We start from the raw sequence: 13,185 nt of genomic DNA, 5'->3' as shown, positions 1-13,185 counted from the left end.
AAGAAGGCTCAATGGATGATTGAAAACTCAATTTCTTTATTTGGCTGTAACTTTTTAACTATCAGTTTGCTGAATAAATAAATACGCTCAAGAGTCAGTCATTTTGCCTGAAGTTTATCATTAGATTGAAAAAAATCATATTCGAGAAACTTTTTTGATCAATTTTCCCCCATAGGGTTAACATAGGAACTTATGAAATTTGGCTTGGATGTGTTCAATGGTAGATAAATGTAACTTACATTGCTCAATTATAGCCTAACTAGGCTTGATTGTGGTTAATTGTAGGTTAATTAGGCTTAATTGTGGTTAATTGTAGGTTAATTAGGCTTGATTGTGGTTAATTGTAGGTTAATTAGGCTTAATTGTAGGTCAAAGGCATTTAAATTGAGAGGCAAAAATAGTTACATAATCTGATCATAGATGGTAGCACATCTATGTAATTATTGGCGGTTAAAATTTAGAATTAGTTTAATTGTTTATCTTAGCTTAATCTTAACCTTTGACCAACTCGTTTAATTACATTGCAATTGTGTTTAGTTCTATCACTTTTTCTTGTTTAATTACAATTTATTTGTGCCATATTATGGAGCCGACACCATCAACATCATCATCTTCATCATCTTCATCGCCAGCTACTGGAGTATTTAATTTACTAACTGCACTGGAGAAACCATCGCCAATCGCAGGCAAAATTGAAACTATCATTAAAGTTATGGAAATGTATGCATCCATACCGGAGCAGCATAAAGATTTTGTCAAGTATATTGTAGAACAAACTTTACATAAAGTTTGTAAAGACACAATCAAATATAAAAGTGCCAAAGTGGTAAAACAATCTAAAGAAGAGATAATGCGGATGGATAAAGCATTAAATATTGAAGCTGCCAAAGCTGAGCGGTTGTATCAAGAAAATTTGCAACTAAAGCAAATGTTAGGCATAATGGATGCCAAAGATTTGACATTTGCACAATATTGTTTCAAGGAACTCCAAAGACTAACTCAGGTTCCAGAGGAAAAGATTACCGAAAGATTTGAAAATCAATAAATTTCATTTAATTTCATCCCTTTTGTTTGTTTTAATTTAGTTGTTAAACTTTGATTGAGCGTGGGAAAGCTTAGCGTGGGAAAGGGTGACGCGCGCGCAAAATTACTTAATTTTGTCTTAAGTTGACAATTTTTTTTTTGGCCTAGACCCGGGCTTTGGCCTAGAGTGGCCTGGCCCAGAAAAACAGTTTTGGTCCGGTAAAACAGTTTTGGAACTGTTCCGGACTTTTACTAACTACTTGAAACTATTATTAATAAGTTGAACTATGAGTTTTGAACAAACGCAACTTTTCAATTTTTGGTTAATGATCTCATTGATTAAAAGCTAATTTCTTCATCATGGTTATGTTTCACAATCCTGAGATTCAATCAAAAGGAAAAACCCAAAATACCGTCAAACTCAATGCAATCAACTGTATATCATTCTTTTTATCCAGATACCAAAATTGTATCAAATTGTTGGCAATCAGAACTTTGTTATTGTGATTCACTGCAATCTTTTAAAGTTTAGATGCAATTCATGAATGGAATGATAAAATATCCAAATAAAATTATTGAGTGATGAAATGGTGATATCATGATAAATTTCATCAATTGTTCTGGTCATAGTGCTTTATTGATCAGTTAAAATCAGCTTAATTTCAATGTGGCAAAGTTATCGGTTTTGATATTGTTAACTTTGATCTCTCTCATTTCAATTGCGTGACACAGAATCAAAATTAATATAATGATGAAATAAATTTAAATTCATCACAAAAGCTAATTTGATAAACATGAATAAATTTCAATCACATAAAGTTACATAATAACTAATCGATATCAGTCTATTTCGAAGTTTGAACTCTTTAGTTTGATGGTTGATATCGACATTCGAATTTAGATGAAAAGTTAATGTGACTGTGGAATGGCAATGGTACACGACATTCGATTGACATGTAGCCAATTGTCATCGAACACACTATTTATAATGAATCCTCCATCATAGCTGTTATTATTAGTCGAAGATCATTAATATCGTTCATGCTTTATGCCCATCTTAAAGTGCACTTAAATTGCAAGTGATCTTGAATTAAACAAGATGATTTATCGTGAAATACATCTAAACAGGTGGATATGTACACTAATTCAATAAAGTTCACATGAATTTGAAGTCGATCGATGAGAAGACAATTCGTCGAGTTTCTTCATTGGTAGTAAAATCCTTGGATTTTGTTCCCTACCATTACTGATGATATTAGTGCCTTTATCATCCAATTACGCAAAATATAAATTGTAATAATTCCTTAACAATTATAATCCCTAGTAACTAATGAATTTAATGTCATAAGTCCATGAAAGTTGTCTTTACTTATTTGATGAATAGATGGAAGATCTCGATTTGATACTCAAAGTTTTAATTATACTCTTCAACAAAAAAGAACAAAAAACCTTTTCTAATTTCGATATGATAATGAATGGTTATGAAAATAGTTACAAAGGAAATAATTCACTTGGCAATGAGGTTCGTAGATAACTTTTATTATGCTTTGTAAACTTAGTTCGATTAAACTATCAGTTTTATCTCGACTGATCATGCAAAGTGGTTTATTAGATTTGATTAAGGTTTTACATTCGTATATAAGACCTTTTCCATTTTTTTACGATTTCATGTTTTCTGTCAAGTCAGTAAAATGATCGACTTGGATAATAAAGTTGCTTTAATTACTGGTGCTAGTGACGGGATTGGAGCTGCCACTGCTTTACTATTTTCGTCTTTAGGTGCTAAAGTGGCCATCGTTGGACTTGAACAGGATGATTTGGATAAAGTAGCTTCTGAGTGCGAAGCCAATTCACCTCATAACTACAAGCCAGTTACTATTAAAGCTGATTTCATGAACGATGACGATATTAAACGCACCTTTGAGGAGACAATTAATGCTTACAGTCGATTGGACATTCTTGTCAATAATGCTGGTGTGATTAATAAGAAAAGGTTTGGTGACTCTGACATAGTGGTCGATTATGATCGAGTTATGCAAGTGAATATTCGAACTGCAATCATCTTAACAGACTTGGCTAAACCATATTTGATTGAATCCAAAGGAGCCATTGTCAATATATCGAGTGTTAATAGCTTCAAAGCGGTAAGTCTTAATCAGTCTACTTCAATGACAATCAATAAGATGAATGGAAGAAATAAAATTAGCTCTGAATTTCCGACAGACTGATGTTCATTGGGCATATTGCATATCCAAAGCTGCTGTGAATATGTTTACTCAAGCCATGGCCAGTCTCTTGGCTCCTGATGTTCGGGTAAATGCAATCGCTCCTGGACCAGTTAAGACTGGCATAATCAAGAGTATGGGTGATCCTGATAAGATTTGGGATGCATTGGCTCAAAAAATGGCACTGAAACGAGTTGCCGAACCGATTGAAATGGCACGACTAGTCGCACTACTTGCATCTGATGCTGCAAAAAACATGACTGGCACAATAATAACATCGGACTCTGGATATCTTCTAGGTGATCCTTACCGTTGATATTGAATCTAAGTATAATAAATCTTTGTTTTCATAATCAAAGTAAATCATTCCAAAAGTTATTTCCTGAATATCATTTTTTTGTTCGAAGGATGGTGAAAAGATTCCATTTATTTACTCTTTCTGACTTCTAACTACTCTTGTAACGCAGATTATATTGAGTGTATTATCCGTCTCAGGTCAAGTCAATTGTTTGAGGATAACCATCAATGAATCACTTCAATTGTTATTTTGTGTTATTATTGACGCATTAACAGGTCAGTTCAATTTTTTACACGAAACATCAATGATAAACACACGAAATCGATTAAAAATATTAAGATTTAATGTTTTACATGACTTCTAAATTTGTTCATTCAATCATGATTTTCGTAAAAAAGGGTAAAATCTGCTTCTCTCTGAGTACTCCAAGATTCCATGATTGACCGTTCTAACTGTAAGAATCTTTGAGGAGGTATTCTTAAAGGAAGTCTAATAAAATTTTCTTGATTCTCGTAAAAAGTGTTCTTCAACATTTGTTCAATTTGAACGGTTAAATTGGACAGGTTTAATTTATGCGACCCTTCCCGATGAGTAAGGATCTGTGAGAAGATATCCAGAGTCAGATGCAACTATTGAGCCAGTCATGTTTTTCGAAGAATCAGAGGCAAGAAGAGCAATTAATTGTGCTATTTCAATTGGTTCGGCGATCCGTCCCAATGGCATTAATCTAGCCTTCTCTTCCCATTGTTGCTCGGGATCGCCTGTGGCCTTGAATATACCTGTCTTAACCGGTCCAGGAGCGATTGCATTAACACGCACATGAGGAGCCAGAAGACCTGCAATAGATTGAGTAAACGCATTCACAGCGGCTTTGGACATGCAGTAAGACCATTCTCGATCATTCTGTTTGAAAATAATAGAAAAGGCTTTATTATTATTTTGATGGATCGGATTGAGCGTCATTGCGAGCCGTGCTTACTTACCGGTTTGAAGCTATCAACACTCGATACGTTGACGATCGTTCCTTTGGATTCCAGTAGATAAGGCTTAGCCAAATGAGTCAAGATGACTGCTGTCCGAATGTTAGTTTGCATTACACGATCATAATCAGCAATAACTTCACAATCATCAAAACTTTTCAGATTAACTACACCGACATCGTTGACAAGAATGTCTAGCCAATTGTAACCAGCAATTGTCTCGTCAAAGGTTCGTTTAATATTTTCATCATGCAGGAAATCAGCTCTTATAACGACTGGACGGTAACCATGAGGTGACTTAGCTTCACATTCAGCAGCAACTTTATCCAGTTTAGACTGATCTCGACCAACAATGGCTACTTTAGCACCTAATGATGAAAAGAGTATAGCTGTTGTCTTTCCGATTCCATCGCTTGAACCAGTAATTAAAGCTACTTTATTGTTTAAATTGATCATTGTATTAGCACAAGTTGTAATAATCAAACAGTAAACATGAAATGTTGAGCTTCAGCCAAAAAATAAACTTTTATATAATATTACCACTAGATTCACCTCTGATGATTAGATGAGATCAATTTAATTTTAAATTGAACTATGTACTCTGAAAAAATGCAAATTCAATTTTGGCGAATGAGCTCACTGATTGCATTGCTTTATGGCCATCATTCGTGATTCTGGGACTTCGTTATAGCAGGAAATTCTGTGAAAATTCTCACTCTTGTTCTTTCAATACAATGTTTCAATTTCAATCCTATTTTTAACTTGTTTTTAAAATATAATACTGACGAAAATAAAGTAAAGAGAAATATTAAGATAAAATATTAATTGCTGAAATGATTTTATTCTAACAATGATAGATAGATATTCGGTCATATTCGAGACAGTTTTGATCACAATTGATCATCAAAATTCATTTTTATTTGCGAAGACTTTTCACATTCCATTTAAGAAATAAACAATTTATAAGTTCATTTTTTGGCTGAAGCTTACCATTTCATGCTTACTGTTTGTTTGTTAAAACTTTTGCTAATCCAATAAGACAACAATTTAGACAAATTTAATCACTGGTTCGAACGATGGAATCGGAAAAGCAACTGAATATGAAGCTAAGTCACCTCATGGTCACCGTCCTGTCATTTTAAAAGCCAATTTCTCACATAGTTACTCGTACATTTCACCTTTGGACTCGATTTTCTCGAAAGCCATGGATCAGATAAACTTTTAAATCACAAATAATGACTCAGTTTTTATATTCTACAGCCCAGTTTAGTTTAGTTTAGAAGAGTTTAGTTTTAAAAGAAATCCATTTTTACCTTGTTTCGTGCATTTTTCTTTTAGTATTTGTGGTGATTTGTGTATAAATGTGACAATTGTGTTAAATGTGGTTTTTTAGTAACAACCATATTAAACCTTTGAAGCAACGATGCTGGTTACTTTCGACTGGGCATTCTTGTCAACAATGTTGGTGTAGTGAATCTAAAAAGTTTTGATGACCCTAAAGCTATTGCTGATTATGATCGTGTTATGCAAACTAACATTCGAACAGCAGTTATCTTAAAACATTTGGCTAAACCTTACCTCATCGAGTCCAAAGGATCAATTGTCAACACATCAACGGCTTCAAATCGTTAAGTTAAATAGTTTTATCTCAATGTCTATCAATAGAATAAATTGATAAGTTGGAAAATAAATGGAATGCCTTTCGAATTAATTGGTTAACAGGTTTCTTCTGAATGGTCTTATTGTATGTCCAAAGCTGCAGTAAACGCGTTTACTCAAGTCATTGCTAGTCTTTTGGCTCCTGATGTTCGTGTCAACGCTATTGCTCCTAGACCAACCAGGACTAATATACATGTAGTCAATAGCTCGGGTGATCAGGATAAGGTTTGGGATGAATTTGGTAAAATAATGCCGTTGAAGCGAGTTGCTGAACCAATTGAAATGGCACAATTAATTGCTCTTCTTGCCTCTGATGCTTCAAAAAATATGACTGGTTCTATTATTGTATCTGATGCTGGATACCTGCTTGGCGACCCTTACCGCTAAGAAGATCAATTTTGTTTTATTTAAGCATGCAAAATGAATAAGACGATATAAAATCTATTGGAGTAAACACTTTTATACGAAAACGACAAAATTTTATTTGACTTAACAAATCTTGAGATACAATAAATAAACAATGAAAATTTTTGTAAAACATAGTAAAAACTGCATTATTTGACTGGCAGTATATTGCATAAAAGAAACTATCTAACCAAGAATACAATCGATAACATCGTGTAGAGTCAAATGAATGATGTAAAAAAACAAAAAAAACTTTTCACATAAAAAAATCCGAGTTGGAATGAAAAATTTTTTTTGAAATTGTGGGAATGAGAAAAAGGAAGGAGAATCGAAAGTGTCCAAGACTTTGTTAAATAATTTTAAATTTTTGGTGTTTTCACATTGAATTAGGGTCGTTGGTATCGATCATCAGTTCTTTTGTGTCAATGCATGATGTCGATGGAACCTAAAATCCCGTAAATTCGACTAAAATAGCCATGATTATGAAGTAAGTTGACCACTTGAAGACGATGAAAATGGTTATTTATCATACTGATGACTCCCCGACTGCCACCAAATCTCTTAGACGCTATTCGAAAAGATAAATAGAAAAAGATTAGAACTTATGGCAGAATTTAGTATCCATAAAAGTAATAATAAATTAGCGAATAAGTACTTGAACAGTACAAAGATTTCGCAGCGCCACATCAGTATCAATTGTTTAATGCTTATGTGCATGCTTGAAACTTACTTGGACTTCACTTGCTAAATATTTTTGTTCCTCCGTCATTGAGTCGATAGTTTGACCAAAATTTGATTCCATTTTGTTGATTTTATCTTTTAAAACGGAATTGTCTTCTATTATTGTTTGAAATTGGGATGAAAGGGTTCCCAAGTTTTGTTTCAAAACTGTATTTTCTTCACTCAACTCCTTGACTATCTTCAAAATATCACTGATACGCAATTTTAAATCGTCCTTAGTTAGAAGAAAGAAGCATAAAAGTTATTTAAATATATTCTTATAAATTCAATATTAGGAACTAACCGAATAATTATTATTCTTATGAAGATACTTTGTCAATAGATCAACGTGAATTTTCCAGATTGATTCATGTTGTTCGACTTCGTCTTTATTCCCCTGTTTAACATGAAAAAATGGATTGTATTAAAACAATGAAAAGGCATCTGTAATTTATCCAATTTGGTATGAAATTTTTAATTTTCACTTACCACAAATTTACATCCCATCAGAGCTAGCTTACAATTTCTTGGTTTGCCCAAACAGGTTTCATAATGTTTTTTCAATTCACAAAATGCCATTTTACGTTTACAAAAATTGCACAAGGTAGGTCGACGATGACAATTAGACTCGTGATCTTTCTTTGATTGAAGGGCGATATCATCTCCACAGTGAGTACAAAGTATTGTCCGTCTTGGGCATTCCGTTGACATATGAGAAGGAAGCATTTTAATGACAACTCCTACTCCACATTTGAGTGGACAACTGACTACTCCATAAACACAGGTTTTCATGTGATCCTGAAAGATGAGAGAATTGGACTGTCAATATTGTCACTTAATAATAAACAAGTATGGAAGACGAGTCGACTTACCTTTAAATCTCTCAAAGTGCAAATTTTTTTACAGCCTCGACTTCGGTAAGAGCAATAAACATCTTTTTCCATGATTGTCTCAGAGTCCAGACGATCCTCGATGAACTAATTTAAATAAATATTGTAGATAGTTAATTTCAAATGCAATTAAAGACATTATTTGTTCTTGCATTAACAAGTAAAATTTTTCCTCTCGAAAATATCTATTCATTTTAAACGATTGAAAATTTGGAGGAAAATTTTAATTCTTTAAATGAGGTAATTCTGACTTGCAATTGAACAACAATAAGAATCTTATTATGACGCCAACAGGTGGCGGTCCCTAGTTTGTAAAATGAAATTCATTTTAGTTCCCTGAAGTCTCTTTATCTTGTTTCTTTACATTAACTTATTGACTAATGATTATGAGACCGTGAAATTTGATGTTGAAAGAATCAACTTAAACTTCATTGGAACCATGACCTTAGGAATTTGAACAACTATTAAACAATCTTTAAAAAACTCTTGAATCAAGAGGCTTGATATCATCCATATGGGTATTACCTAGGTAACGCTTACGCCTCCTGGGGCTGACTCATTTTTGTTATTAAAGTGTTACTTTCTTTTGATTTACTTTTACTCTTTATCATTTTGTTTTGCTTAATTTCTGTTTCTATTTCAGTTTTTTTACACAATGCCAGTGCTAAGCTGTTGAAGATTAGAGAGAAACGATTCTATAAGCCATCTGTGATTAAAAGTTCTCTGCATTCATTGCAGAATTGGATTTTCATTTTTATTGCAACATTTGAAAACTTTTTCTGGTAAGTTATCATTTTTATGTTTGTTTTTGTCTTTATCTTGTACTGATATGTAGCTAACCTAGCATTCAATCTTTTTTAAGTGGTTTTAGTTAAAAACTGTGGCATCGATGAATTTCCACCTAGCAGCCCGGACTGGCAAAAATCCCTGCCCGAATTGTGGTCGAGGTGATGAAACAGAAGTAGACGGGATCGCGAAGGAAGAAATTGCTGCCAGTCTAGAGCATTTTCTTGTTAACAGTAAAACCTTATGCATTCTCTGCTGGCTACAAACCTGGAAGATTCTTGAAGGCTTAGTTTTAGCTGTTACTCTTTGTTCACAAAGTTCATTACTCAATTATTATATCATTTATTATAGCCGAGGAACCGTTGGATGGTATTTTCTGTTTCTTATTGATGTTATGGTCATCATTTTATTTGTTATTGCTATCATAATGGCCAGAAGACATTATTCTAGTTGGAATAAGCAGCAACAAACGGGAGACACTGCTATTTCATCCATAAATATGAATGGTCATACTCAATGTACTTATTCTGAGCCTGGTCAAATTTTTGGAGCTAAGCTGCCACAGAGTATGGGAGTACTTCCTCTGAGCTACATTTCCTGGTTCATCTATTCTATTGTCTTAGTTTTCAAAATATTTGTCTTCTTTGCTAATGATATTCTGATAAAGATGGTTTCTGGTGAGGATACTACACTTTATGGATCTAAACTTTTTGAAGTTTCTTTGGCGTTGACAGCTCTCATTTTCTTACTTTGGATTGAAGCACATAAAAACTTGGAAGATGACTTGCATCGTAGTTGGTCCAAAACTTTAACTGATGAGCTCATACAACATACAACTTTTGAAATATTCGACCTTATTTTCTTCCTCGAATTAATAACTCCGGATATTGATCCAGTTACTAAACATGTTATTAATACACCAAATGTTGGTCGACCCCTTATGTACACCATAGTTGCCTTAGGTGCCCTCAATGTTGTCTATCCTTCTCTTGGAATTTATCAGCTGTCAAAACTGCATAAAAGTAGTCAAGTAGAGGAAACTGCTATAAGAAGTCATCCAGAAAAACATATTTATGGAACAAATGTTTTTATCCATTTCATCAGACTTGTAAATGTCAACATTCCATATTTATTTATACGTATTCATCTTGCTTCTGCCTATGATAGAACACTGTCCATTTTTATTGTGAAAAACTTTTTAGGGATTATTGTATCCTCACGAAGTTTATTCATTGAATATTTTCGTTGGAGAGGCCATTCTAAAGCGAAAGCTAAAGCTAAAAAGAACAAAAAAATGGTTGAACTCAGCCCCAAAGTAAACTGGGATATCCCTAGAGCTCCTGGACCACTCCTAAACTCAGTGTTACAAAGTACTCCTAAACCTTATAAAGGAGAGTGTTCATCATCATCTGATGAACAAGATGATAGTATAACAATCACTTCCGATACAAAAACATCCAATGAGCTTAGATGAAGAATTTGCTCAATTCGCTTCAAGTGCCATGATAATCTTCCATCTTAATCATTTCACCAACATCATCAAATTGAAACTGGGAAATTGTTAATTGGGAAACCAGGATACAAAAAACCAGAACAAATCAAAGAAATTCACAAGAACTCAACCATCTTAAAGCTTAATTTATTAAGATGAATCAATCTATGACCAAATGTAATATAGAAATGACTACTGATATTTTACTAAATCTATTTACTGAACTATTATATTTTACTATGTGCTTTATCTAAACCGCTATAAATTCAACAATGAATGACAAGGATGTTATACTTCCAGTAATACTTTTGTATTTTTCCGTTTTTAATTTCAGTTTTCTTAAATGATTGTTGAACCATTGGTGCCTTTGCTTCATGTTTATAATTCATCGAATTTCTAAAACAAGTGAGCAAAATTTATCATGTTCGGAACCAATTCATCATTTTATTGCAAAATCATGAAATTAAATATAATATTCAGCAGTACAATTGTTCTCATGTGCTTATTCATAATCTAAATCACTGGTGAAATGCCTTTACATGGAAACAAAAGATTTCAAACAATCATATAAACAAACGTTGTTTTGATTTATGAGACTCGTCAAGTTATAATAGATATGTTACCATCAGTAAATACAATCATTTCAAAAAGAACCCTTTTATGAACAAGTGCTTAGAGTAACGATTTAATTTGTTGATAAGCAATGTAAACAATAATCTACACATTGATTGAACATGCATACAGATTGTGTGTCTATCTGAATTTTACAGTTCTATTTAAATGTCACCAAATTATCAAGCGACCATCTTTTCATGCAAATTGTTGAATCTTGATCACTTTATAAGGTAAAGTCGAATCACAAATTTTAATAAAAATATTAATAAATTAAACTTACCTCTTTTTTAGGGACAATGAGAGAGTCAATTGGACACTTCAAGAATCTACCATCGAAGGACAATGAATTATAACAAGGACGACAAAACTTGTGGCCACATTTTGGCCTCGAAGGCGCATTGAGTGAGGAATCTTCAAATCCATTTTCAGTCAATTTGAATGGAGCTGTTGTCTTGATTATTATCCTTACTAATAAACCACATTGGTCACACTTGAAGTTTTCTGGATACAAGTCAACAAATTGTACGCGATCAATTGATACTTCATCAAAACCAGACAAAGTTTCCATTATTTTGTCGAACCTTCCTCGCAGTAAAACAGAAACGAGTAATCAATAAATTTGATCAGGATGAAGATTCAGTTTGCAATCAGGAGGATAAAAGCGTCACTTTTTTGCTAACACTTCAGCAACATTGACAAAATACATTGTGTCTTCTTAATTAAAATACTGTTGAGCATAAAGAACCAAAACAAACATAATTAATGATTGTTGATCACGGGCGAGGTTCAAACAATTGGTTCATATTGAATGATAAATATCTAACAACAGTACATAAGATAGAGTAAAAATTGAATATAATAAAAGGTAATAGAAACATTAATTTGTATGAGAAAGCAATAAATTGAGACAAAATGAAGATAAAATCCAAGGGAAACCTCTTATTCAATTATCTTAGCATGTTCTGGATCTAGTTGTATGACGAGTGTGATTATTATTATATGTAGGACAGAGATTTGAGTACGAGAAAAGGGGGAAAATGATAAAGAAAAGTTGATAACAAGAATCATAATAATGGCTAAGATTTCAAGTAATGAAGCCAAATAAGAGTTGAAGTCAAGTGAGAATGAAAGATTGAAATGAAGAGAAAAATCTCTTCATTCTTAAGATTATATTCAGACTAATAGATGGCTTAGGGGCAATCCGATCAACAAGAAATGTAGTTAAAAATTAGACTAAAAATGTTTGTAAAGATAAGATTAGATAAAATTTCAATAATTTGTGACGTCACTAATTTACAAAGATCCGATCAACCAATTTAACAACATTTAGGTCATGCGCCTGTCGTCAATTAAAAATTTTTTCCCTATGGACATTATTGAGATTAAATTTTTGTGAAAATTAGATTAACTTCTTATCAGTTTTTAATCTAATTGAAATTTTTATTTCATTAATTGTTTTGATCGGATTGCCCCTTACTTGATTGCCTTCTAATTCAGATAGACAAACATGGACAGTAATGAATCATATAATACCAATGAGGTAACAGTCTAAAGGGTGTATTGTTTAAGAGTGAAATTATGGGAGCAAAAAGAGTAACATTTATTTACCTGATTGTGGTGATTATGATGATAAAGATGTTGATAAATATGATGCATTTTTCATCATTGTCCATTTTCACCTTTATCTTCATCTTATCAACTTATTTATCGTCATAATCACCGCAGTCAGATAAGTAAATGTTACTCTTTTGCTCACATAATTTCACTCTTAAACAATACACCCTTTAGTTATACGGACACAGGGAGAGTATTAATTTTACACACAGTTTGCTCATTTATTTGAATTCATTAATTATTAATCAATGATATTTATATTGTACTTTTTGGTGACGTATCTTCGTACCAGCACTAAATACTTGCATTAACGGACAAACAAACTGCCCGCCAATCAGCTCTAAAATTATCTTTGTTATCTTTCCATTTTATGTTATTTCAGTGATTGATATTAAAGGAGATTACCCAAAAATACAAAATTGATGGATTTTTTAGTCTTTTAGTTTTCTTGTAGAGCATCGAAAATGAATTATGACTG

The 13,185-nt window shown here is 32.7% G+C and overlaps 4 protein-coding genes across 5 annotated transcripts; 2 read left to right on the top strand and 2 right to left on the bottom strand.

The window, feature by feature from the left end:
* Positions 1-2,678: 2,678 nt before the first annotated feature.
* Positions 2,679-3,898, top strand: LOC107364984 (uncharacterized). The gene is made up of 2 exons (XM_015932444.3): positions 2,679-3,167; positions 3,247-3,898. The coding sequence occupies exons 1-2, from the start codon at positions 2,715-2,717 to the stop codon at positions 3,562-3,564; spliced, it is 771 nt and encodes a 256-aa protein (XP_015787930.1). The 5' UTR covers positions 2,679-2,714; the 3' UTR covers positions 3,565-3,898.
* LOC107364983 (uncharacterized) lies at positions 3,868-5,018 on the bottom strand. Its single transcript, XM_015932442.2, has 2 exons — positions 4,530-5,018; positions 3,868-4,449 (listed from the first exon to the last, which is right to left on the bottom strand). The coding sequence occupies exons 1-2, from the start codon at positions 4,980-4,982 to the stop codon at positions 4,117-4,119; spliced, it is 786 nt and encodes a 261-aa protein (XP_015787928.2). The 5' UTR covers positions 4,983-5,018; the 3' UTR covers positions 3,868-4,116.
* A 1,624-nt stretch (positions 5,019-6,642) lies between these two features.
* LOC107368829 (TNF receptor-associated factor 3-like) lies at positions 6,643-12,052 on the bottom strand. Its single transcript, XM_015936714.3, has 6 exons — positions 11,374-12,052; positions 8,183-8,287; positions 7,800-8,108; positions 7,615-7,707; positions 7,321-7,545; positions 6,643-7,158 (listed from the first exon to the last, which is right to left on the bottom strand). The coding sequence occupies exons 1-6, from the start codon at positions 11,659-11,661 to the stop codon at positions 7,117-7,119; spliced, it is 1,062 nt and encodes a 353-aa protein (XP_015792200.1). The 5' UTR covers positions 11,662-12,052; the 3' UTR covers positions 6,643-7,116.
* On the top strand, positions 8,495-10,966 carry LOC107368828 (uncharacterized). 2 transcript variants are annotated; one of them, XM_015936713.3, is made up of 3 exons: positions 8,495-8,729; positions 8,844-8,982; positions 9,063-10,966. In XM_015936713.3, exon 3 carries the CDS (start codon positions 9,090-9,092, stop codon positions 10,458-10,460), a length of 1,371 nt encoding a protein of 456 aa, XP_015792199.1. In that variant the 5' UTR covers positions 8,495-8,729; positions 8,844-8,982; positions 9,063-9,089; the 3' UTR covers positions 10,461-10,966. The 2 variants fall into 2 exon arrangements, with proteins under 2 accessions (XP_015792199.1, XP_089124122.1); XM_089267996.1 differs by lacking the exon at positions 8,495-8,729 and having other exon boundaries at positions 8,786-8,982.
* Positions 12,053-13,185: the final 1,133 nt, after the last annotated feature.

This window comes from Tetranychus urticae, chromosome 2 (genome assembly GCF_039701765.1).
Source record: "Tetranychus urticae isolate SD_2017Ah chromosome 2, NJAU_TeUrti_SD_1.0, whole genome shotgun sequence".
Taxonomy (NCBI): domain Eukaryota; kingdom Metazoa; phylum Arthropoda; class Arachnida; order Trombidiformes; family Tetranychidae; genus Tetranychus; species Tetranychus urticae.
Note: the sequence above shows the minus strand (reverse complement) of the source record. Positions and strands in the feature narration are given on the sequence as shown.